Below are 24,446 nucleotides of genomic sequence, written 5' to 3'. Positions count from 1 at the left end.
TGCTATTAAAACATCATGGGTTACATTTTTCCAGCTGCATTTTAAAAAAGTCTAACTAAATTTTGCTTTTGTATTGCAAAAAATACAGAAACTGAGATTGTTAAAATTCCCTTCTCCTAGTGTATAATAGCTAACTATAGTTTCCAAACAGGGACTGAACACCACTACATTCTATTTATATGCATACAATTTATTTCAAACTAAAACTGTGGTCAGGTGCTGCCAGGGTGTCCAATGTTCTTGCTGTCACTCAAAGTGAGGAAAGAAAAAGCAATCCATACTGGCAACAGCTGATGCTGTATTAGAATGGAGAGCTGCGGTGTCAGCGGCTCTAAGATGGTCACATAATTGAAACAAAACTCTGCACCTCCACAAACCTTTCTCTCCCACCCTCTCCAAATCACATTCTGACATGGGCAGAGATGTTTGATCAGTGGGTCTATGATGTGTACAAATTAGACTTTAAAATGCATTTTTTTCCAATAAGTCTGTAGTGACTGGATTTGTCATGGTTGTCGTATGTACAAAATCCTACAGTATTTTTCTTACAGAGTACTGGATAGGTATTCTATTGATGTCTGCTGTAGTAAAACATTTGAATCCACACATAGAAAAACTGTATTTAATGTTCATGTTTACATAAAGCACTTAATAAGAACAAAGTAGAATATAATGCTTAGAGACTATCCTTGAATGCTTTCAGCAGCAGGTCAGCCGCCAGCCCAGGTGACAAGACACCACGAAGAACTTTTTCTTCTAGAAGTGGAATTTTATCCTTGACTGCCAGATGACTCCGGAAATGTTCCAACATATTTTCTTGGATGAGATTCCACATCCACACTTTCTGCTGCTTCCGTCGTTTGGCAACCAATTCGCCACTTGTGAGCGTGAGGTCACGGAATTCTGTCATTTTATCCCACATATCTGAGATACCTTCTCCAGTTTTGGCAGAGATGCGCATTACCTGTTCAATTCAGAAGGATTTTTAGAGGCAAGTAACTACTGGGTTTGAGGTTTCAATTACTGCAGCAAGTACGATTGTATGAAAATTAAGAAATGCATAGGTCAAGCTTACTTCACTACACTCACTTCATGAAGCTGTAAGCAGCTTTGCACTGGTTACTTTTCTTAAAGGTCTCAGAACTGGAATTCTACCAACTGTCAGACGACCCCAAGATTCGCAGCATTTGGGGTAAACAGGCCTTGTTCAACTGCTTGTATAATGAGTAAGTATCTTTTTTAACGAGTTCTTTAGCTAGAAGTTATGGTGGTGCTGTTTTACTTCAATGTAGAGTTAATTACATATTCTGGTAGATATTTCCTGGCACCCAGTCTTTTGCACTTAAACTATTCCAGAAAGGATACATTTACACTATGTTTTGGGTTTTGCATATGCATTCTAGACTAGGAATTTATTTTGCCAAAAATATTTCAGACATTCAACATGATCCTTTAAATGGAACAGTTAGGTTTGGGGTGGTTTTGTTTGTGGTGGGGTGTTTTTTGTTGTTTTTGTTTAAAGAATCCCTTTCTCTTTCCCCAATCTAATGGATAGCATACAGCCCCTACATATCAGTATTTTCTTTCTTTCAGTTTTCAGACACTGTGACCACTGAAAGAAATTTCTGATAACCTGTTTAATTCACTTGTCTTAAACAGTTATTTTGGCTCACATTTATCATGTAAGCTCCCCTCAGATCTAGAAATAAAAATTACAAAATGATGGCTAGCCTTCAAGCAGCCCTGCTGATTTAAACTTAATTCAACAGGTCAATTTTAATACCAGGCTAGGGTGTGTGTATAAATATATATATATATATATATATACACCCTGTCTATAAAGGGTCCTTTATATATACACATCTAAACAAAAGGAGAGTGCATGTGTGTGCTTATTTTATATACACAGACTAAAAATTAGTACCAAATCTTTTCCTTAATACTTTACCATAACCTTTTGATAGACTGAATACTGCATTAAAACTAAAGGCCCACAGGATGACAATTCCAATAATCTAGATACTGTATACACAAGTAGATGAGGTCCTTGCCCCAAAACTTTCATTATGTGTGAAATAAAAAAAAAAATAAAATTAAAGCAATAAAGAAAGCACATGAACACGTGAAAGAACAAAAATAATCAGAAGCTTCATAGTTATAAAAGAGGGAAAAATAGCTTATGGGACATTTTAAGATATGCACAGTTTATAAAAAGCAAGACAAGCTTGTACCACTACGATGTTACCAGTAGGTCTGCTGGTGCTGAGAGTGTAGCTCAGGACAGAAATCATAGGGAACAGGACTGGCTTTGAACAGTGTTTCATATAGTGCACCCTGAGACCAGAGGTGAAACAGAAACAGCAGCAATCAACTCTTAGCATGGTGTAAACAACAGAACTGAAATTTTGATCAAAGAGCCGAGTGAGACTAGTATAGCTAGATGAGAGGATAACAATCCTAACTCATTCAGCACTGGGGAGGGAGGGGAGGAAAGAGGGGAACAAACAACCCACCTCCATCAAACAAAACAAAACCACACCTAAAATCCCACATAAACCGTAACAAAGTACACAAACCTTTGGTCTCCAAACCTTTGAACGTCTGCGAAGCAGCTTCATAGCACTAACATATTCAGCTTGTATTCTCCGTGCAGGCACAACTAAATCACCATCGGCTTTATTTATAGCAACTAGATCTGCCATCTCAATTATACCTCGTTTGATACCCTAAATGCAACAGGGAGAGAAATCATAAATACCCAGAAGGACTGTGACATGCTGATTTATCACAAAAAGCACGTCAAAATGCTTTATTTCTTTCTAGTGGCTCTTACTGACTTTTTTATACATGTATGAGCTAATCATGCAGGAGTAGCACCAATGGCCTCTGCCAATAGTTATTACTCTATTTTGACACAAGAACCCTAGACATGGATACTGGAGTTTACATGATAACCTATTTCACAGGTAGAGACTTTAGTTTAACCAAAACATGACCAAGTTTGAAAACTTATTTATACTGATTTCTGTTTTCCTGTACTACAAAGCCACCCTCTAATATATAACTAGTGAATATGCCAAAATAAGTCAGAGTATTGTAATTTTACAGCCTAATACTTCCAAAGTCAGGGGCTGATATCAGATCCTAACTATGAAATTTGATAAAACACTGAAAAGGCTTCAGTAGTCGCAGTGTAACTTACAGAACACTACTGGCTATGGACTTCCTGCACAGATACATCCTGGGTTTAAGTTTCTCTTTCTAGTCCCTGGCAACACATAAATAAGAGAAACTGAAAAGTACCTGTAATTCATCTCCACCCGCAGGTGGTAGCAGCAATATAAACATATCAACCATATCAGCCACAGCAAATTCTGACTGTCCCACACCTAAAAAATTAAATCCAGAGCTCACTATCTATTGTAAGCTTTCAGTCACATTAATGACAGTAATCATGACAGATCCCAGTACTGCACCATGAACAAATCCCACTAACAAAACAGAGACAACAGGAAGCACAACAGTTTTTACAAAACATACAGGACCAGAAAATTGACAGAATGGGCATTAATTTTCAGCTAGTTATCATGTACAAAATCATGAGCAAAATCAAGGATGGAAGTACACATCTAGTAACACACCTTCTTGAGAGATCACAGCAGGCTAATTAAAACCTTAAACACATACCTACTGTTTCTACAAGAACAACATTGTAGCCACCTCCTTCACACAGCAGAATGGCTTCATTTGTGGTCCTTGTTACACCTCCGAGAGTTCCTCTGGTTGGAGATGGTCTGATGTATGCATTCATGTCCCTTGACAGCTCAGTCATCCGTGTTTTATCACCCAAGAGAGAACCTTTAACATGTAACATTGAAAGATTTTAAAAAGCGCAAGACAGCTAAACTTTCCCCTCTCCATCCCCCAATAAATGAGAAGAGACTGATCTCTTGGACAAAGTCAGTCAAATAAGAATATCCCAGTAATAGTTGCTCAAGACTTTGTTGAGGACTATGAAGTTACTGCCTGGTTCTTCTGCCTAGCAGAAGGGTGCTGGAAGGGTGCTAGCAGTCCTTGCTGCTACTAAATATGAAAATTTGTTCTAGGTCAGAATGAACCTGAATGGCTTTTTGAGATCTATACACAGAAGGCCACACAAGTAAATCTTTGCTGTTTCTCTCCAAAGGGACAAGTGTCTACATTATGATTCTGATACGTCTTGATGGTGTATTGTTATGCTTTTAAGAAGGCTGACATACATCCCCGCCTTCCTTCTATTCACCCAAACTTTAAATGGGATTCAGTGAGATCTCCAAGTATGATGCACATTCCAAAAGATGAGAGATGCTCAATTCTTTGAATTGGCGCAGTCTTTCTGCCATATTTTGCTATTCCAAAATGCATCTTGACTGTACATATTCAAGAACATCGCCTCAGCTACAGGTCACTGCAGTACTGAAGGGTTTTTTTAATTCATAAATGTTGCAGCATCTTCTGTAACAGTGCAGAAGCTGGAAAAAGGAATGATGTTTCCAAGCAGCTGCCCATTAGAAAAAGATCAAAATCAAGGCTTTATTATTTATGTCAGAGAGACCATTAATTAAGGCATGGTTAGCCTATAATTTCCCTACCATTTTTTATTTAAGAGTGACAGATTAGATTCACACAACTTTGAAGAATTGTATATTTAGAAAAAAAAGTCACTGTACAAGTCAGACAAATGGTCAATGATACTGCACCAGGAGACTTAGAAACTAGTAAAGTCAACAGAAATCCAAAAATGCTTATTGAGAAGAACTAATGAATGTTCTAAAATAGAACCTGATCTACATGTCTGGATTATAGCATCCTCTAAATAGTTTTAAATTGGCACATGCTTCCTGCCCAGTGATCAGCATAGCCACTGTGGAAATTCAAGCAGAAATGAGTGCCCTTCTACTCCTCCATTCATGGGAAAACAGATAAATAAATACAGTTAGAGAAAGAAAACCATGGCTATCTAAAGTTTGAGACCAGAAGTCTAAAGGCAACATTCAGACTGGAAGAGAGGAACCCTGACAAATAGGATAACAATACACATTTCACAATTTCATATCACATGGGGAAAAAAAGAAAACTTGATCCAACATTTTTAATATTTTACTTTTAAAGGCCCAAAATTTCCCTCCATTTGACCCAAAGAGAGACTCCTATAGTTGAAAAAGTATTAGAAACCTGACACAAGCTTTAGTTCACACTCACCACCACTTGTACTAGAGGAAGGGTCTACAGCCAGCACAGACACTTTGTATTTTCTTTCTGTAAGCATCTTCCCAAAGCATTCTATGAAAGTCGATTTCCCAGCACCAGGGGGACCAGATAACCCTAAATAATTATATTAGAAAGAAAAAAAAACAACATTTTGTTAATCAAATAATACATCACACAAAAACAACATCTAAGTTGATAACAATTCATACTTTAACATGGTATCACAACAAAGGTAAATGGACGCTACACCACAACTAAGCAGTTGTAATTTGACTTGAAATACACTACCATGGTCCTCGCAACGTAGCAGTACTCACTTCACCACCTCTCATTCTACCCACACCAACACAACATTCCAGTTTTCGGTTGTCCTTTCTGCCCTCCACATAAGTTTATTTATATTGATTTTTCCTTCTGAACTTCAAAAACATCTCATTCTAAGTAGCGATTTTTACTATTTCTAAAAGAAGCACTCCAAAAGCCCTGAAGAGCTGTTATTTCAAAACATGAGGGAACTTACCTGCATATCAAAGCATGCAAAACAAGATTATGAGCACTCACTCCCATGATTTCTCACTCCCATGCCCAAGTTCTTGCTCTTACTACCTTTGCACACACACAAGAGATGACAACTGGCCATGGTATAATTCAGTCACCCATCTCTTTCCAAGGGCAAAGTATTTTATAGTTTACAAGAGAACCAGATTCAAGACTCCTCAGCTGTAAAGCAAGCTGCTTTAAAGTAAGGCTATAAAACACGACGGAACATGTTTTTTCCTTTTGTAGACTGAAACAGGGATTCAGGAAGTATTCGAGAAAACACCTTCAGGTAAAGGCCAGGTCTGCTGAAATACATCCTGCACTATCTAACTGTATATAACAGCTCTATCTATCTGCCAACTACCTAATATATCAGTTTGGAATAGTTATAAAAAATAAGGCAAATAACATCCCCCCAGGAAGCAAAGGTAATTTATAGAGCTTTTCAAAAGCATTTCCCAGCTCAGTCCATAATTGTACTGGACAGCTGAAGTCATGTAGATTGGTTACAAACCACCAGAAGCCAACAATCCGAGACTACAGACCATGATGCTTAAAGAACAATAGTGGTAACGAAACGTGAGGACTCTAATCCCACCAAAGCAACTATCAGACAGACGTAAAAGGACTAACCCACTCTAAAGGCAAGTGGCTTTCCTTGATTTAACTTTTCTTGTTCCCTGTGGTAGGATAATACCTTCTGAAGGAGCACCTGTGCTATTTTCTTCTTCCTGCTCTGAGTTGATTCTACAAGTGTAATGGATTCTGCTAAACAGGCTCTATGACCCTGGATTAGTCCACTGTAAAGTCTGTCTACAAGTCTTTGTTCTCCATCAGAAAGTTCCCCTACTTGCTGGTTAGGGGCCACCTGCTGACTCAGCTCTCTCCTCAAACTGTTTGATGAAGATATCCATTTTGTTTGATAGTGCTGTGCTGGCGTAAGAGATTCAATGCACAGGAAATCCACTCTGGAAGTGAAATGAAAGTTCGGGAAGTAAGCTCTTCTAGAGAAACAACGAGGGAATCTCAGCAGCAAAGATGGGATCTTCATCTTGTTTGGAATTAAAAGTACCAGAGATACCAGTTCAATTCTGTCTGTAGACACCCTGAAGAGAAAGAAGAACATTTTTACTCCCTTCAAAGCACTCAGAAAAACTCAAATGAAATACGTGTACACAGGCAGTCATCCGCTTTTATTTTATCAGTACTTACTGTTTTAAACAATATAGTTCCCTCTTTCTATTGAAAATACTGAACAAAAATAAGTTTTCAAATCCTGAATAGTATAGAATTTATTATCATACTTAAGAAACTATTTTTATAAGCAAGCAGATAAACAAAAAGCACTCTTAAACAAGACAGCTTCTAAAAGCACACACAGTACCTTAAAAAAAACAGGTACAAGCCAACCACGCCAACTCCTATGCTTACTGAAATTACTGTATATCCTACTTTTGCTGCTGCAAAAGTTTTAAAACAAAGACGAGCTTTTTGCACCTTATTTCCAGGGAAAAAAGAAATTAAACAGACATGCAATACACAAGAACAAAAGACCACAGAATGGTTTGGGTTGGAAGGGACCTTAAAGATCATCTAGTTCCAACCCCTGCCATGGGCAGGGGCACCTTCCACTAGACCAGGTTGCTCAAAGCCCCATCCAACCTGGTCTTGAACACTGCCAGGGATGGGGCAGCCACAGTTTCTCTGGGCAACCTGTGCCAGTGTCTCACCGCCCTCATAGTAAAGAATTTCTTCCTAATGTCTAACCTAAATCTCCTCTCTTTCGGTTTAAAGCCATTTAACCTTCTCCTGTCACTACACGCCCACTTAAAAAGTCCTTCTCCAGCTTTCTTGTTGGCTCCTTCAGGCACTGGAGCTGCTCTAAGATCTTCCCAGAGCCTTCTCTTCTCCAGGCTGAACAACCCCAGCTCTCTCAGCCTGTCTTCACAGGGGAGGTGCTAAAGCCCCCTGAGCATCTTCGCAGCTGAAACCTGCCAGATGCCCGCCACAACGCAGCACACCAGGCACCACCACCGCGCTCGCTGGGCCTGCCCTTACGCACCTCAGCACCGCTCGGCCTACGCAGAGGCCCTCCGCAGGTTAGCGGGCCGCTGTCTCACAAAGCTCCTCTCCGAATCCCCTGAGGGGACAGGGCGGGTGCTAGAGGGTCCTCCTCACCCGAGGAAACCGCTAAGGAATCCCCGCCACTGTCCTGCCTCTCGGGAACCCCCCGCAGGCACCTACCGGCTGCCGCCCCGCCCCGCCCCGCCCCGGGGAAGTGACGCCGACCCGGTGAGCCGGAACCGCGCGGGCACGGGGAGAGGAACTCCCCCCGCCGCTGCCATGGTGGGTCCTGCGCTGAGGCTGCACGGCCGGGTCGCACCTTGTGTTGTTGCGGCCGTGAGGCGGCTCCTCTCTGTAGAGGCTGGCGGATCCCCCGCCCCGCGACGGGGTCGGGCGGGACAGCCTTCCTGATGTCAGGAGCATGTCCTTCACCCTCCCTGCCTCCAGTAATGCGCCTTCAGTCAGAACGGAGGGTACCGTGTGAAACTGATGTGGCCTATTGTGTACAGGGGGGTTGTACAAGGGGGTTAGACAAAATGTACAGGGGGGTTGAACAAGGGGGTTAGACAAAATATACAGGGGGGATACTGGTTAAATCATAACTGGCTTAACGAGCTCGGCAGATGTCTTATCAGGCAGTACCAGGACAGAACCTCCTAATGAGGAGAATAGGGGGGGTTGTACAAGGAGTACTGCTTAAGTCATAGCTGGCTTGACAAGCTCAGCAGATGCCTTATCAGGCAGTACTAAGATAAAACTTCCTAACGAAGGGAATAGCTCATTAAACTAGTTGGACATAGACCAGACCCATCCAGCTCCTAAAGAGCACGCGTGAGGACAAGAGGTAAAAAGTTCAAGCCTGAGGAAGACTCGTTTACTTCATCTTGAAGACCCCTACCCACAAGAGGAAGACTACTTACTTCATCTGAAGACCCCTGCCCAAGACCACCAGGAGGCACTGCGCATGCGTGGAGCGCCTTTTAGCTCATTATAATACGAAGCAGGGATAGAATATGAATATGTATAGGCGTATTGTGCGACCTGATACATATGTATGACTTTACAGGATAAATGTAAAAGGAAAATGGCACTGAGGCACGCATGCCTTTTGGAGGACCAATCCCCCCGTGCGTTTTCAGCTGAATAAAGCATACCTACTTTACAACTTTAACGAAGTTGTGGAGTCTATTCCGCTATCACCGTGGGACCAGAGAGCCACCTGCTTGATCGCTTGTACCAAGGCAGAATGTCAGCGGCTGACTGACATAAATCGGACGTTGAGAGAGAGACACTCCCCCTACTCTGCACAGGAGACAATGCCCAATGTTGCAGCTTGCCCTAAGCAAGTCCTTCCACATCAAACTCTGCTGAAACCTCAGTTCTGTCTCAAAGGGTGACCCTAAACCCTAATCCAACACCTTGGCTATCTCAGAAACCAGCTAATAAATCCAGTCAGGGCAAAAATAAACTTTGAAAGAATGCTAAAGATCAAAGAAAGGCACTATAGGAACACAACAGTGACAACCAAATACCTCTCTTTGGAGATACACTTTAAACTCAAATCTGGTTATTGCATCAGTACACAAACTTACATGTCAATATAATATCAATTTATTTGACCTGTCCTTATGAGGAAAGATGTTGCAAATGATCATTTTGCTCCTGGTCTGAAATCTTAAAAACATCCACTTTGAATTTGTTCATGACAATTTGCTATGCCCTGATTTCATTTCAGGTTGCAGAAAGGTGGAAGAAATGCTTAAACCCAACCTCCAAATATGTTTATTAAATCACACTTCAGTTTTCATTTTGCTAAGTTAAACAAACCTGAATTTTAAAATTTCCTTTCATGGAATGTTGATTTTTTTTTTTTTTTGGTATTATTTCTCTAGTCACCCTACCACCACTTTTGTACCTGCGTTTATTTCCAGTAAATAGGAATGCACATGAGTGGCTGATGAGCTGTTACTAGTGCCTTACAGTGACACTAGCACTTTTCTAGAATGCATCAGACTTGTTCACAGTCCTATCAGATCAGCAGTGCAACTGATGGACTGTATAAAATAACGAAAGTTTTGTTCCTAACTGCTGAATGCAGGATTTAATCTCATTCCTATTATTCTGGCCCACAAGATTATCATAGACAGAGAATTGAACAATCTGCTCTTCAGAGTTGAAAAACCATGCAATTTTGTGTCCTATCAGCATGTGATGAAACCTCAGCAGAAAGAGACAAGGATTCCCCTTTCAAAACAGCCTTATGTAACTCTTTTTGTTTAACCAGATCTTTATTCTTCAGAGTTAGCATGTTATCACTATCATCTCTTCCTTAAATCAGTTTTCCCAGGTTCCGGGATTCAAGTGGTATGCTTAAACCTAGGTAGTACGCCCCTGCTATTTTAATAACAGCACCACCAAGAGAAAATTGCATTTGCTATGATTTCATCATAGATCATTGATCCTTCATTTTATTCCACCTTGTGTGCTTTCATCTTGAATACTTTTGTCATTGACCTTATCACAAGAACTAGACAAATGTGTACATAAAATTGCACGTTTTATCAGCGCTAAAGAGGACAGTGGATTGTTCAGTTCTCTATCTGTGATAATCTTGTGGACTGGAATAATAGAAATGAGATTAAATTGTGCATTCAGCAATTAAGAACAAAACTTCTGCTATTTTATACAATTCATCAGTTGCACTACCAATCTGATATGACTGTGCACAAGCATGTAGGTGTTTTTAGAGTAGTCTTTCTACAAGAATCATTTTCAAGACTTTACACACTGGTGAGATGTGGAAATCCAAATTGTTCATGTGACCTCTTTTTTTCCCTTTTCCCTTCAACTCCATTATTCAACAAGTTTGCTTTTCTCCATTCAGCAACTACAGTCCCCCACTGTCAATTACACACCTCTTCTTTCAGTATTCTGGAGTAGAGATTACGCAGTTCTCCTAGAACTGTGCCCTCTTCTACCATCTTTGATTTTATCTTACTCTAACCTCTTTCAGAATAGGCAGAATATTTCCTTAGAAGTTGGACTATATCTAGAGTCTCTGTAATCTACATTCTGTCACATTATACACTGCTCTTATGCTTCCCCTGCCATTTTTTAATATATGTGGCCAAACATAACTTTTTTTGATCTTTATTACACACAGCCCTATGAATTTTGGTCAGACTGAATATTCTTGTGCTTTCTGATCTTCAACATACGGAGTTCTCTTGGCTTATGTGTTCCTTTACCTGGTCATTATTAATTCACTTAACATTGTGGCTGAGTTGTTCCGGAGCATACTTCAGTAGCTTTTCACGTCACCCTCTTTGTTTCTCTCCCTTTTTTAAAAATTGTTCTGTTTTTTTGGTTGGTTGGTTTTGGTTGTTTGGTTGTTTTTTGGGTTTTGAGGGTTGTTTGGGGGGGGTAGATGTGTTGGGTTGGGTTTTCTGGTTTGAAGGTTTTTTATTTCAAATATAAGTCATCTTTCATTTTGTTTTCTCTTGGCTTCTTTTCCCCCAGGGGTGTCAGAAGAATAAAAATGTGCATCCCATACTTATTCCATCGCAGTCTGCAAACTTGTCCAAGATTTAAGGAAAATTATCTGATTTAGCCTCCTTGCTGCAAATTTACCTTAGATGGGTAAAGAAAATGGTACTGCTGGTTACTCATGAAATGTCAGTTTTACTTCTGAGCCACTGCTAAATCAAGCATCCTGTAAAGTGTGCCATGGAGCAAGGGTGTAGGGAGGCACAAACCTCCAGACAAAATATGCTACTGAATCCCAATCATAAAATGGTAGAAAAGGAGTCTTCTGTAAATTCTCACAGCAGAAACAGTATTAAAATTAGCATCTTTGCCAAATTCCACCATGAAAAATTGCATTTTGCCTAACTGGCTTTCCCTTGAAGTTTTAGTTGGATTCATTAATTCTTCCTTTCTCTGGCAGCAGTCCAATTTTCTGGCTCCATCCAGTTCCTTTTTAAGGAGTCCCAAAGTAATCTGTGTGCCCATTACTATCACAATAATATTTAATATGTTCGTAGACATGGCTATAAGCAATGTGCTGCAAAGGCAGATACACGGCTAACACTTTCTATGATCTAAATGAAATTACAGCAGGACAAATAATCAATGAAATTAAATAAACAGAATCATCTTGAAACTTACCAGCTTTTCCCTGAATGTGTAAAGATATACTTGTATTCCACACTCTTTATTGGTCCTTCTGTCTTTATGTTAAAGTGTCTGGCATCCCTACAGTCAATACTGGTTATGGTTACAGAACTATGAAATTTGCATCACTTTCAGGAAGAAGTAATGATTTCTTAGAGATGAGGTTTTATCTGATTGTTTTTTCTCCCCAGTGAGGATGGAAAAAGTGTTAAGGAAGGCTCTGCCATGCTCCCAAATCCCCTTCTCCATTTATGCCTTATTGCAAAATGAACTTCTCATTCAGGAACACAAATTCAGTGGCAATTCCTATGCTGACTACTGACATCGTACTTGCAGTCTAACACTTGGATGCTTTCACTCACTCTCTTCCTCCAGCATTTCTCCGTTCTGTATTAGTCCACTCTGCTCACTTGCAAGTGCAAGTTCCTGGCTAGTATGAGTGAACTAAACTCATGCATTTATTGTTATTACAAGCAGTCCAAGGAAAAGCCCAAGATATTCCTTAAACTGTATTAGAAATTTGGCTGACGTAGCACATATTGATGTTCAGCCTCTAAACTCCATCAGGGTCCCTCCTGTTGAACACACTTGCCTGTCCCTCCATCCCCAGGAACCAGCACTGCACCACTTATTCTGTGGCTATGAGCCATAGCCATTGCCTCCCATTGCACTGGAGAAATGAGGGGTCTCCTTCACTGCATCCTACAACAGCTGACTGGAGCAACAAACAAGTGTCCATTTATAGTGAGGGTTAAATCTTACCTGCATATCAGGTTTAGCCAAGATACAGAATAACTACCCTGGGACTATAGAGCTGAAACTATAGCAGCAACTGAATGACCATTTGTCCTTTATTTCAGAGATCAGCCCTCAATTCATTTCAGTTTTCCCCCAAGCAGAGAACATTGAACCAATCTCCTCTTTGCAGTGCAACACTAATCATAGAACCATAGAATGGTTTGGGTTGGAAGGAACCTTAAAGATCATCCAGTTCCAACCCCCCCTACCATGGGCAGGGACAGCTTCCACTAGACCAGGTTGCTCAAAGCCCCATCCAACCTGGCCTTGAACACTGACAGGGATGGGGCAGCCACAGGTTCTCTGGGCAACCTGTGCCAGCGTCTCTCCACTCTCATACTGAAGGGCTTCACAGTATCTAATTTAAATCTACCCTCTTTCAGCTTAAAGCCATCCCCCCTTGTCCTAAGCAAGGTAGCTGGTGATTACAGTCTCATTTTCAGTAAAGACCATTAGCATTTTAAGAACAATCTTAGCACTTGCTCCATGTGCCTCATTTTAAAAGATAGCTGAAACCTGAAATAAAAACAATGGAAAGCATAGTCACAGCTGAAGGTTTGCCCATTTAAATGCAACATAAACCCAGGCCTCAGGTTTTGTATTTGTGACTCAGGCAAGGAAACAGCACGAAAGAAACAAATCTCCCCAAAGGCTCATTAACAGCTACACAAACAGGTGTTTGCTGCATACCAGCATTGGGAGGTTTTACTACAAAGTCCGGGACAGAGCAGCAAGTCAGCTCCCTGGCTAGGTCTGGAGACAAAACTTTACCACAGCTTTGCAATATGAGCAGCTTTCAAAGTGCTGGTGAGGAGCCACAGGGTTGTCAGAGCTGTCTGAGAACCTGGAAAAAGAAATTTGCACTTTGAGCTTTGGCTGGGACCTACAAGAGAGTTATCTGAAGAAAGAGGAGGAAAAATTCATTTTCAGCAATTATAGTTTATATTCATGTAACATTTTTATAAACAACGGAGGTTGAAGTTTCTTCACAAAACCTTATGGCAGTGAGTTCAGTGGTTTTTAGTTGGTATGAACTGAGCTATGATTGCAAATTAGTAATGGCATCAGCCATTACAGGAAAGCTTTCTACTGCTTATGCACAAGTTTTTTATTTTGTTTATGATGAAATGCCTGATATAAAATGACATAGAGAGAGAAAAGATTAAAAAATACTTTCTTATAAAGCACTTACTCTTTCTGTAAATGTTCACACTTAGAAAAAAATAAAATCACTATATGGGGGAAAAATCCCACAAAATATTATGCATATAGTCTGCTGGTTGTAAAAGCAAGTTAAATAACACTCTGCAAGACTGATTCATTGTTAGAATTATAAACCTGGAAAGGCAAGTCAATTGCCAGTAAAATACTAATATTTTCCTCTCAATTAAGAAAGCATTGGCTCAATTAAAAAAGCTTGGCTTAAAAAGTATGTTTTTAGCCACCAATGACTCACGGTATCAGAATATTTCTCATGTAGTTCATTATTGCACAGCTGAAGAGGAAATAATTAATTGCTTCCTCCTGATTATTTTCAATGCAGCAATGGAACCATAGCAAGTATGCTAGCAAACATAAGAAGAGTTATACAACCCGATGCTTGACTGTAACGAAGCACTTCCATTCCCAGCTACTTTTTGCTTAAGGAAAGGCTTGATCAGCTGCAGTTTTTAAGTTCTGTAGCAGCTGACAAAGACAGGAGCAGAGGACTGACACTTTCAGGTGACTACAATCTTCCTTCCTCCCATCTCCATGTGCTAAAGATTTATTAGGTTAATATAGAATCATAGAATCATAGAATAGTTAGGGTTGGAAAGGACCTGCAGATCATCAAGTTCCAACCTCCCTGCCATGGGCAGGGACACCTCACACTCAACCGTATCACCCAAGGCCTCGTCCAGCCTGATCTTGAACACTGCCAGGGATGGAGCATTCACAACATCCCTGGGCAACCCATTCCAGTGCCTTACCACCCTAACAGGAAAGAATTTCCTCCTTATATCCAATCTAAACTTCCCCTGTTTAAGTTTTAACCCATTACGCCTTCTCCTATCACTGCAGTTCCTAACGAAGAGTCCCTCCCCAGCATCCCTATAGGCCCCTTTCAGATACTGTGTCTCCACGCAGCCTTCTCCAGGCTGAACAGTCCCAACTTTCTCAGCCTGTCTTCATACAAGAGGTGCTCTAGACCCCTGATCATCCTCGTGTCCCTTCTCTGGACTTGTTCCAACAGCTCCATGTGCTTTTAATGTTGAGGACACCAGAAATATGAAATTAGCACAATGCTATACCCCAAAATGTGAATTGCCTTAGTTCACAAGGTGAAGGATACATCAGGGCAAGGAATGAACAATGAATGCATAACTTGGTTTACCATTGTAGACAACTCAAACGTTAAGAGTAAAGACATAATCTTTCATGCATGCAAGTGTTTTTCCCTGCATCTCCAACAGCATCAGTACTCAGATGTCTCTGTCTCACTATCCCTACACTGAGTGCTTCAAAGGCAGGTGAAAACCACAATTGGTGGAAGTGAGATAGTGGGCATAATTGTCCACAGGAACATAACATTGCAGCAAAACATATCAAGACACATTTTCAGTTCCAGAATGACACTTACAGCCAAGATGAAAAGGAAAACCAAGTTCACGATAAATCTGATAATCGGGATTCAAGACTGAAATATATGAAAACCTAAGTGTTTGCAATTCGGACCAAACCTGTGGAATGAACAGGGAAGCCCATTTCCTGCACTTAAATGAGGCTGTCATTTTATCACGCAGAAAGCTTGTGTTTCTCTGGGATGTCTGTATGTGTGTGCATGTATGTTGTATTTGCATGTTTACTCCCTAAAATGCCCACTAAAACAAGACTCTAGTCTTCTTATAATGCAAAATTATTTAGTGATTTAAATGTCCTATTTTTCCAGGCAGATGTAACAGACAGGAGGCAAAATTACAGAGAGGAAAGATTCTGATAAAATTCAATGTTATGCGATCTAAATATCCAGAAACATAGTCATACAACATTGTAAAAGGCTGTCAAACTAACTTGAAAAGGGCTTGTTAAAAAGAGTATTGGATCGTGTTGTGTGTTGTTGCTTTATACCACAAAATAAACACCTTTATGCTAGTACGCTCTGCATTTACAAAGCTTATGCTGATGTTACAAAATGTTGGGCCATAGAATTGAGAGAAGAATTTTTAAGTAAGACAAAAAAGCCCCAAACTCAAGACAAAAGAAGTTACAGTCATAGCTAATACAGCTGCATAGAGAAAATTAGCATACAGAATATGAAAAGCAGTAGAATGTTTGTTTCTAGCACCAGATAATAGGGGTCTAGAAGGGACACTGGGAATCTTTCTGTCCAGAAGTTGGTATTTTTGTCTAATTGCTTTCCAAATTAGGCCATGTTTAGAGAAGAATTCTGTGTTCCAACAGTAATCTCATTTCAATACATCATTATATTATGTTGCAAGCAACAAAGATGTTCCACCAATACTTCCCCTCCTTAGTGCTAGTTAAGCATTAATTTGTTCTCTAAAAACTAGTGTTTACCTTTAGCACATAGAAGTAAAGCTGTGAAATAATTCGTGTGACTCTTGCCTTCAGGATCACTTACTTCTTTTGGCCAGAAGGGGAAGCTAGCGCTATGTATTTTCATCACGCAGCTTGGATGTATTCTGAACACAAAGGAATTCAGTGTTACTTCATCACCATAGTAAATCTAGCCTGTTCGGCCATGGCAGACTTTTAACAACCTGAGGAACTTAAACACATTGAACATCTATTCTGAGTGCATTCAGTAGGCTTCAGAATATAAAAAAGTCGTATCTGCCAGCATGAATTCCATCTCAGTTTTATTTTGGAGAGTTACTCGCAGAAGACTATATGCAAGTGGCTATAACCCTATTTAGGAGTCCTTTACAGTGAGTTTTTTACCTTGCAAAAGAATTTTGCTGTTGCCTTCTCTACGGTTGCTGCAGTAAGTCAGGGATTTCTATGTAACTTAGGAATGTCATCTTCATTCCCACGTAAACCAGAAACAAAATACAAAGCATATACTTTAAGGAGTAGTCCTGTTTCTCTGTTAAGACACCTTTCAGAGTACCAGTGTGAGGCACAAACTGAAAACTTTATATGACCTTTCTGCATAGGTCAGTGTTAAAAGACTTAACGTTTTATTGCTGAGAATGAATATATCTGCAGTATTCACCACAGATGACTCATGGTCATCAGCATCCTTCATCCTTTTCAGACCAGATTCAACTATTGATTTGATGTTCTGCAATTTCAGTAGAGGAGACAGACTGAACAACTGAACTTTTTCCTCATCAACTATTTTATTTCAACTTCTCTGCATTTAAAAAATGTCTATTTGATTAAAGCTAAACTATCAGCCATGTTGGATGGCCTTTCTCACAGTGCTGCAGAAACAAACACCAGCACTCAGATGTCAAAAGATGTATCTAGTTCTTTCCAAATGTTCTGGTTTTGTATCTATGTACGTATCCCTAATCTGGTCTAGACTCAGACTTTCTGCTTGTTTCTGCTAGCAGCTATACAAACGTCCAGCAGTGCTCCAATTCTAAACTCTGTGCTCAGCCAGAGGCTGACTGTTCAAATTGTCACTGGATGAAACATTAGAAAATTAACACAGGAACACCCAAATACAAGGCTTTGTTACGTATATAATATATATATATGTGCACCATTCCTTGCCCTTGTTTGCTGCTTGTTCCAGGAGAATATATTCCTAGTGCTATTTCCTTCTCATGTAATGAGACTGATACTAGAACACAGTAAACAGGTGCTGAGTACTTCAGTGAGGATGACAGCCACCAATTGCGGAGGTCTCAGAGACCCATTAGATCTTAAAAAATACCTAAGGATGAGATAAGCACAAATTAATAGTGTTGCATTAAAAGTATTCAAGAAAACCTCCTTCGTTGGAGTGTCTCTTCACCCTCACCATCCCTTTCTGCTGTTGAGTTCCTGTAGCTGTTTATTCTGAAAAAGGTGGAATGAGTGAAGACTCAAAGGATTAAAACAGCAGAATTATTTAGGGAATGAGAAGTTTCTTGAAGGGATCTTGATTTTGTCTTTAAAAAAGCTTCTAATATTTTTCACCAAATACTTGGCTATAAAGACTTTTTTGTTAAAGAGCAACATCTTTAACAAAAAAAAAAAAAAAAAACAAACCTCCAACCAAATGAGAAAATCAGAGATCAAGGAGATAAAACCAGAACTCTCAGGTCTTAAGCCAAATTTCAGAATCATGTCAGTGACATTTCACCTCTTCTGTGTTTCTGAAGGAAACAGTAAGTAGTCATTCAAAGGAATGGAAAAGTAAGTAGTCATTCAAATCCTCACTTCAGCTACTGTTCTGGAAAAACAGCATTTCATGAGTTAAAGCCTCATGATCTGTCCATCTAATTGTGGAAAGCATAAAATTTGTGATGTCATCTCCTTAGAGTGAATCCATTCTTATAACTAAGCCCATGACAAGAATAAAAATGGCATTGACAATCTGTTTTAGTGACACTGTTTGTATCATTTCCAATTACAATAGTAACATTTCTCCACAGTCATTAGTACCCTGCCATTATAGCTGTCACTGACTCTCCGATCTTGCTGCTCTGACAGCAAAGAGAAACTGGGTAGGTTCCTGTCAGGAATATTGATAAGCTTCTGGAAGAGCTCTTTTCCAGATGATCTTCTATGAGGCGTTCATACTCCAGCCATTCCCAATGAAGGTTAAATGCTATTAGCAGAACACACTTCAGCAGAAAGTGAGGTTTGTTTCCAGGTTAGCTGTGCAAATCACTACATTTTTTAGCTTTAATTCATCTTCACTTTAACTACACAGGCATATGGAACATGAAGGAGGGGAAAAATATTCTTGTCTGTTTCATATTACATTGGTATGTCTCAATAGGAATGAAAATATGCTCAAGTGACAAAAGGATCCTTAACATCAGCATCTCTGACAGCATTCAGTTCTTAAATGTTCAGACCAAGCCCTAAACACTCAGTCACAGCACACAGCAGGAAAGCATCCAAGAAAGCATAGAGGACACCTGTGCTATTCATAACATACATTTTTCTAACCTGTCGTTGACAATCTCCAATGACCAATTCTCCAAAACTCACCCAAATAACTTGTTGCAGGGTTTTACTACCTTTACTGGTAGGAATTTCTCCCCCCTGCCTCCAGTATTAAACTAAATTTTATTCTCTGCAATTTACACCTGCTCTTTCTTGTTCTAGTCCCCCTGAGGTAAAGAAAAGGGATTGAAATCTCCCTCTTCAGTGTAGCTTTCTATGCATGTTTCAATACCTCCAGGGTTCCTGCAAAAATGTGAGTGCAAGACAAATAGGTCAACTAGAACCAGTAAGGACACTCCTTCCTATCTAGTCCTTATATGCACACACTTGTTAGTACTTGTTGCAGAGCTGGATATCACATTTGTCCCTGTTAAATAGCAAGATATTTTTACAGCTACCAAGTTACTCATCTCAGTATTTCAAGGGCTTTTGAGGTAAATGCAAGTAGAAGGAAAGCTGGCTTTAATTTCTCTCCTTGTTCATCTTTGGTAAAACTAACCAAACAACAGAAAAATCCTCTCCTTTACCACCAATTCCCCTGAAAAAAAACCAAAACAACAACGACCAACCGCAGAGCTTTTCTCCCTTCACCTCTGCCCAAATTTCTAACTGCTTTTAGTATTAGAAGTTGTCCATATTTTTTTTCCCTAGAAATCTGTGGGACATGCGTTTTATCATCTTCAGATCAGAGTAGCTAGAGAAACATGTGAAACTTCACCAGTCAGCCCCATTATTCTGTAGGACAGTGACGTGCCATCAGTCTACATAAAATTAACAGGGAAGACCACAGATAACTGAGTGTTTAAACAGATGAATCAGGTTTGGTTTTGTTAACATAGTATTAAATGCCAAGACAGGTGGTAGAAAAATCTCCTTAATCAGAAAAGACAAAATCTCCTCTCTTCCATTAAGAGCAGAGGCCACTGACCAGAATCTTCAAAGACTTCCAATTAAGTACAACCCTCATCTGATATTCCTTAGCAAGCGGAACAGAACTGTATCTGGGGAGGGAAGAGATAAATAATAATTAAAAACTCAAACCTCATTTATATGTTACAAATCCATTCCTCTGACCTTTTCAGTTAATTTTAAATCATTTATTTACCATTATATTTTAGAACAAAACATTTCATAAATAACAATAGCAATACAGTGAGCACAGTGAGTTCTGATAGGCAGTTTCCTCCCTTGATTCTCACACCATGCACATGAGCACTCCCAGATTACCTAATGATGACTGCAGCATCTCAGACAACAGGGCAGCATGTATTTTAGCAAAGGTTATTTCTGAAAAGCTTATGGTCAGACTTTCTGGAAGCAGACTACAAGTACAGACCTAATACCAGTTATCTGGCCACATATTTTCTTAATTCATACATCCTAAATAACAAAGACCACATTTTAAACTCTGAAACAGAGTCAAACAAAAGGCAAGCACAGAAAAAGTTTGATCCAAGGAAACAACCTTTGCCGATTAGCTTAATTGATCTTTTTTGGAGACTAATCTGGACGTTCCGCATGATCAGTTTCCAGGGGATATAAAATTTAAGATTTTGCATTGATTATGCATGTAAGAGTCCTGCAATTGATCATGCATGTAAGAGTCCTGCAATTAGGCCAGCTTTTTTCTTCCCCAAGAAAAGGCTTCTTTCTCACAAGAGCCTTATGAAAGCCTTATGAGATGATGGATACATCAGGATTCCCAGGAAAATAAAATGGAGCCCCATTTCTAGTAGGGTATCAATCACTAAAGGCAAGTGCGAGAGACAACATTTTGTATAAAATAAATACATACATAACTTTAAACAAAAACCATTTGGCTAGGCACACATCCTACTAAAAAGGCTTCAAAACCACAGACTGGAAATGCTGTTGCAAATGCATCTCAGAATTGAACTGAAGAAGTGAAGTCATAATTTCACTTTGCTCAATTGTCCACTTGATAGTTTTAAAGTACTGGTGTGGCCTGAAGTAGACTACAGCACCCTACTAGAAGAGGTGCAAGCAAACTGGATCCCAGCGGAAAATTTCACCAAGTAAATGTAAAAGTGGAGAAAAGCAAAGAATTTTAAAAATGAGGTTTTTGACAAGAGGAGAAGTAGAAAAGTAGGGGCAGGAATGGGAGCATACCTTCCTTCAAGCATAAGGTGTTATGATGACAACAATGAATGATTTCCTGCATCACCACCAAAAGCAGACTAAGAAGTAATCAGTTTCATCTGTAGAAAGGGGAATGTAAGCCAGATCGTAGAAGAACCATTCTAACTACAAAGGTGATTAAGAACTGTAACAAGGTACATAGGGCATTTGAATTTTACTTAATCCCTACACAAAGTCCTTCTGTCCATACCATACAGCACCTGAAAGCAACCATACAATGCCTGAAAGCAAGCATGAGGCAGCCAGCCCATCACATGATTGGGATTTACTGCACTTCTGAATATGCATGACATGTATGAGGCTTAACTACGCTTCAGATGCAGCATTCCTAAAAGAATTTCTCTCAAATGCACCCAAAGCATTGTTCTGGAGTTTTAAAATGTTTTGCCTTCCTTCATAGCCCTCAGGCTTTTAGGCTGATCCTTTTAGAAGCTCAAATTCATACTTCCTCTGAAGAAAACAGTAGCTGTTCCACTGTGAGATCTTCCCCTCTTGCTGGGTCAGCTTTAGCCAGAGGGAAACCACATAGAAGTGAGTCCCTCCAGACGTTTCCTTCTCATCCCTTAAGATCTACAGGGGCAGAATTCGTTTGAGGCAGGTGCCAGGGAAGGAAGTGGAGCAGATCTCTGCAATCCCCCTTCCCAAGTATTAGGACTGTACTTCTTCACCTCTTTTCATCTGCTTTCCAGAGGGGGGAGGACCCAACAAACCCAACAAAACACACACACACACACACACACACACGAGACCATTACTTAAGCGCATTTGATGAGACAAAATCAAGTGATGTGCCTAAGTTCCGTCCAGTCATGAACATTGTGTATTTCTATGTCAGTATTACTTCCAGCCTAGCCTGTGTTTGATTCTAAACACTGTGCATGTTTCATTTTGTCCAACACCACAGTATCTCAACTTTAGTTTCTTAACACTTAGTCCATTATCACTTTGAGAGGTGCTACAGTATATCTGCAGAGTTTAAGCACCTATGGAGCAAAACAACTGCAGGACTACATGAAGACTTGGGCCCTGTGCAACTGCTGTGCCAGTTAGTAGCTACTGTGTACTATAAAAATGGGACTGAGCTCCATTTCTCAGGTAGTCTACTATTCTGATAGTCAGAGAAAACACCTACACAGCTCACAATAGATTCTGCTAGAGAGCTGCAACAAGCACAGACAGCTTCTACAAACAGAACTGGCCCATTTGGTTATTATCCTCAGACCCATGATCCTTTGACAAGTGACTAAAGGGTGTAACTGCCAGACACATGAAACCTATATTGAGCAAAGTAAGTTACTGTTTTCTGTTCTCACTTGTGCCTTAAAATAAGGTCTTGGAGAACTTGGTTTCTCTAAAGAATGGGAATTTAAAGTTTCATTCCAATCATAGAATTTGTACTCTAATAGTGAACCAGCAATGCCAGGTTAACCATGTCAAATTTGCAGTCTGGATGCTACACTCCCAACGATCCACAAACAATAAACAGGATACTTAAAAACAAAACAAAACAACAAACCCCTCAACACAATGGTTTACTTTTCCAGATAGACACTAAATGCCTACTCATGGCAACACACTAACTTGTATTCTACTTTCTTTTGTTAACCAGCCCTTTTACTATGCTTTCAAAAACCTATGTAAGAGGTCAGAGGAAGAAAGGTTTTAGAGATGAAGCAAGCTACAAGGAATGAGAGGTATGAACTTCACACGGAGCAATCTGGTTTTGCATTTAAAAAATCCAAACCAGACACAGAATATAACGCATAGATTTTTATAATGAAAATATGGATTTTGAGAGTGCCTAATTATTATCCATGCCTAAAACGGATGTCATCAGTCTGTTGTATTACCAGGTATTCTTTTTAAGAAAATTAACTCAGCTTTTACTGATACAGTAGCCAGAGCTTAAAAGTATGTGGTATTCCATCTCTGACAACTGCATCTTCAATGACGTACACTACCTCTCTGGCTTTTACTAATACCAGAAACTTCAGATGATCAGAGAAACCCCAACCCTGTTCCTGTGCAGGTCCAGCCCTGTTCCTGTGTAAATACTAATCTTCACATATGCAGGCTTTCACCCACAACTGCCATTTGTAGAATATTTGTGTCGCAGATTGATTTTACTAAAAGACTCAAACGTGTAAGACAATATCTGGTATCTATTCATTTATCCAGCATGTGGAAGCTAGTTGCAACCACGTTTTCCAAACTTGGGTGGCACTGAAATGTTTCTATATGCAGGTGACTAACAGTGTTATTTGGATGAGGCTTTCAGCTACACTCAAGTCCCCTACAAGAGCCGTTTTCCTATTTATGTGACGGGCATGTCACATTTTTCAGGCATCCCATATACAGGTGTAGAAATAACAAAATTTGACTGGCTTATTGAATACACCACCTGCGTGAGGCCATGGTGATTTCCAATGCAAAGAGGCACGCAATGTTTTTCAAAACACCAGGGTGACCAGAGCATGGAGAAAAACAAAGGGAAGGCCGCATATTCTGCATATGCTTTCATCCTCCTTACTATTGACTGGAAAACAGCAAAAGCACCCAGACAACTCTGAACCAACACCGAAAATAAACACCACACACAATGAGATCACCAGTTCCACAATCAGGTGATCCTTTCCCCCCCACTCCAGTCCAACATGATACTCACATGCCTCCGTGCATGTTTGGCTGTGAAGTTCCAGGTGGGACCAACATGTCTGGGAATAGTTCCATGTCCCAGCGCAGCTATACCCCCGTCACCCACCCACAGCTGCTGGCATAGACAGGAACATTTCAGGACACTAACATAACAGAGCACTAAGAAAACCCAGCTGTGAACACACTCCCTTGGTACTTCTTCAACCATCTGCTCTTCCTGTACCTGCTTTTCACCAGCTCAGCTTCCAGCTACATCTGTGTCACCACTGCTGCTCCTCTTGCTCCTCCATGACAAGGAAGCTGCTGACGCAGTGTCAGCTGAGCTTATTTCTTTTAGGGTGACTGAGGCAGAGAAGGGAGAGAAATTAAGACTAAGAAGAGCTTCAATTCCTCTCCCTAAATAATTTTATTATAAAGCAGCACCATACCCATGTCCAATTGACAGTGGGGTGTTTGCATTGGGAGGAAATATCAGAGGCCATTACACTAGAAAGAAGATCAGGAAAAAAATAATAATAATTTACCAAGTTCTGTTAAGCCTCCCTTCCCACTCTACGCACAGTCTTTTTGCTTTGCTTCTGTTCATTACTCACAATACAGATTAATCTGGGGCTTGAGTGTTGCTAACAGACCCCACAAGCCAGAAGGGGTGGCTGCTTCCTCAAAGTATGCTCTGCTGAACGTGGCTCCTCAAATGC

At 40.1% G+C, this 24,446-nt stretch overlaps 1 protein-coding gene across 1 annotated transcript; it reads right to left on the bottom strand.

Annotated features, from left to right (window-relative positions):
* Nucleotides 1-608: 608 nt before the first annotated feature.
* MMAA (metabolism of cobalamin associated A) lies at nucleotides 609-7,008 on the bottom strand. Its single transcript, XM_061354140.1, has 6 exons — nucleotides 6,424-7,008; nucleotides 5,242-5,364; nucleotides 3,688-3,858; nucleotides 3,304-3,389; nucleotides 2,577-2,726; nucleotides 609-964 (listed from the first exon to the last, which is right to left on the bottom strand). The coding sequence occupies exons 1-6, from the start codon at nucleotides 6,914-6,916 to the stop codon at nucleotides 677-679; spliced, it is 1,311 nt and encodes a 436-aa protein (XP_061210124.1). The 5' UTR covers nucleotides 6,917-7,008; the 3' UTR covers nucleotides 609-676.
* Between the last annotated feature and the right edge of the window lie 17,438 nt (nucleotides 7,009-24,446).

Source organism: Neopsephotus bourkii, unplaced genomic scaffold (assembly GCF_033783945.1).
Source record: "Neopsephotus bourkii isolate Nb327-2 ecotype Australia unplaced genomic scaffold, CSIRO-AGI_Nbou_v1 NB_718, whole genome shotgun sequence".
NCBI classification, from domain to species: domain Eukaryota; kingdom Metazoa; phylum Chordata; class Aves; order Psittaciformes; family Psittacidae; genus Neopsephotus; species Neopsephotus bourkii.
Note: the sequence above shows the minus strand (reverse complement) of the source record. Positions and strands in the feature narration are given on the sequence as shown.

Excerpts from the sequence above, each read along its gene's own strand:
- MMAA (XM_061354140.1), bottom strand. The coding sequence starts at position 6,916 with ATGTTCTTCTTTCTCTTCAGGGTGTCTACAGACAGAATTGAACTGGTA. Across the intron at positions 5,365-6,423 it reads GCCACTTGCCTTTAGAGTGG|GGTTATCTGGTCCCCCTGGT; the intron begins GTTAGTCCTTTT and ends ATAATTATTTAG. Across the intron at positions 3,390-3,687 it reads TGTTCTTGTAGAAACAGTAG|GTGTGGGACAGTCAGAATTT; the intron begins GTATGTGTTTAA and ends TTAATTTTTTAG.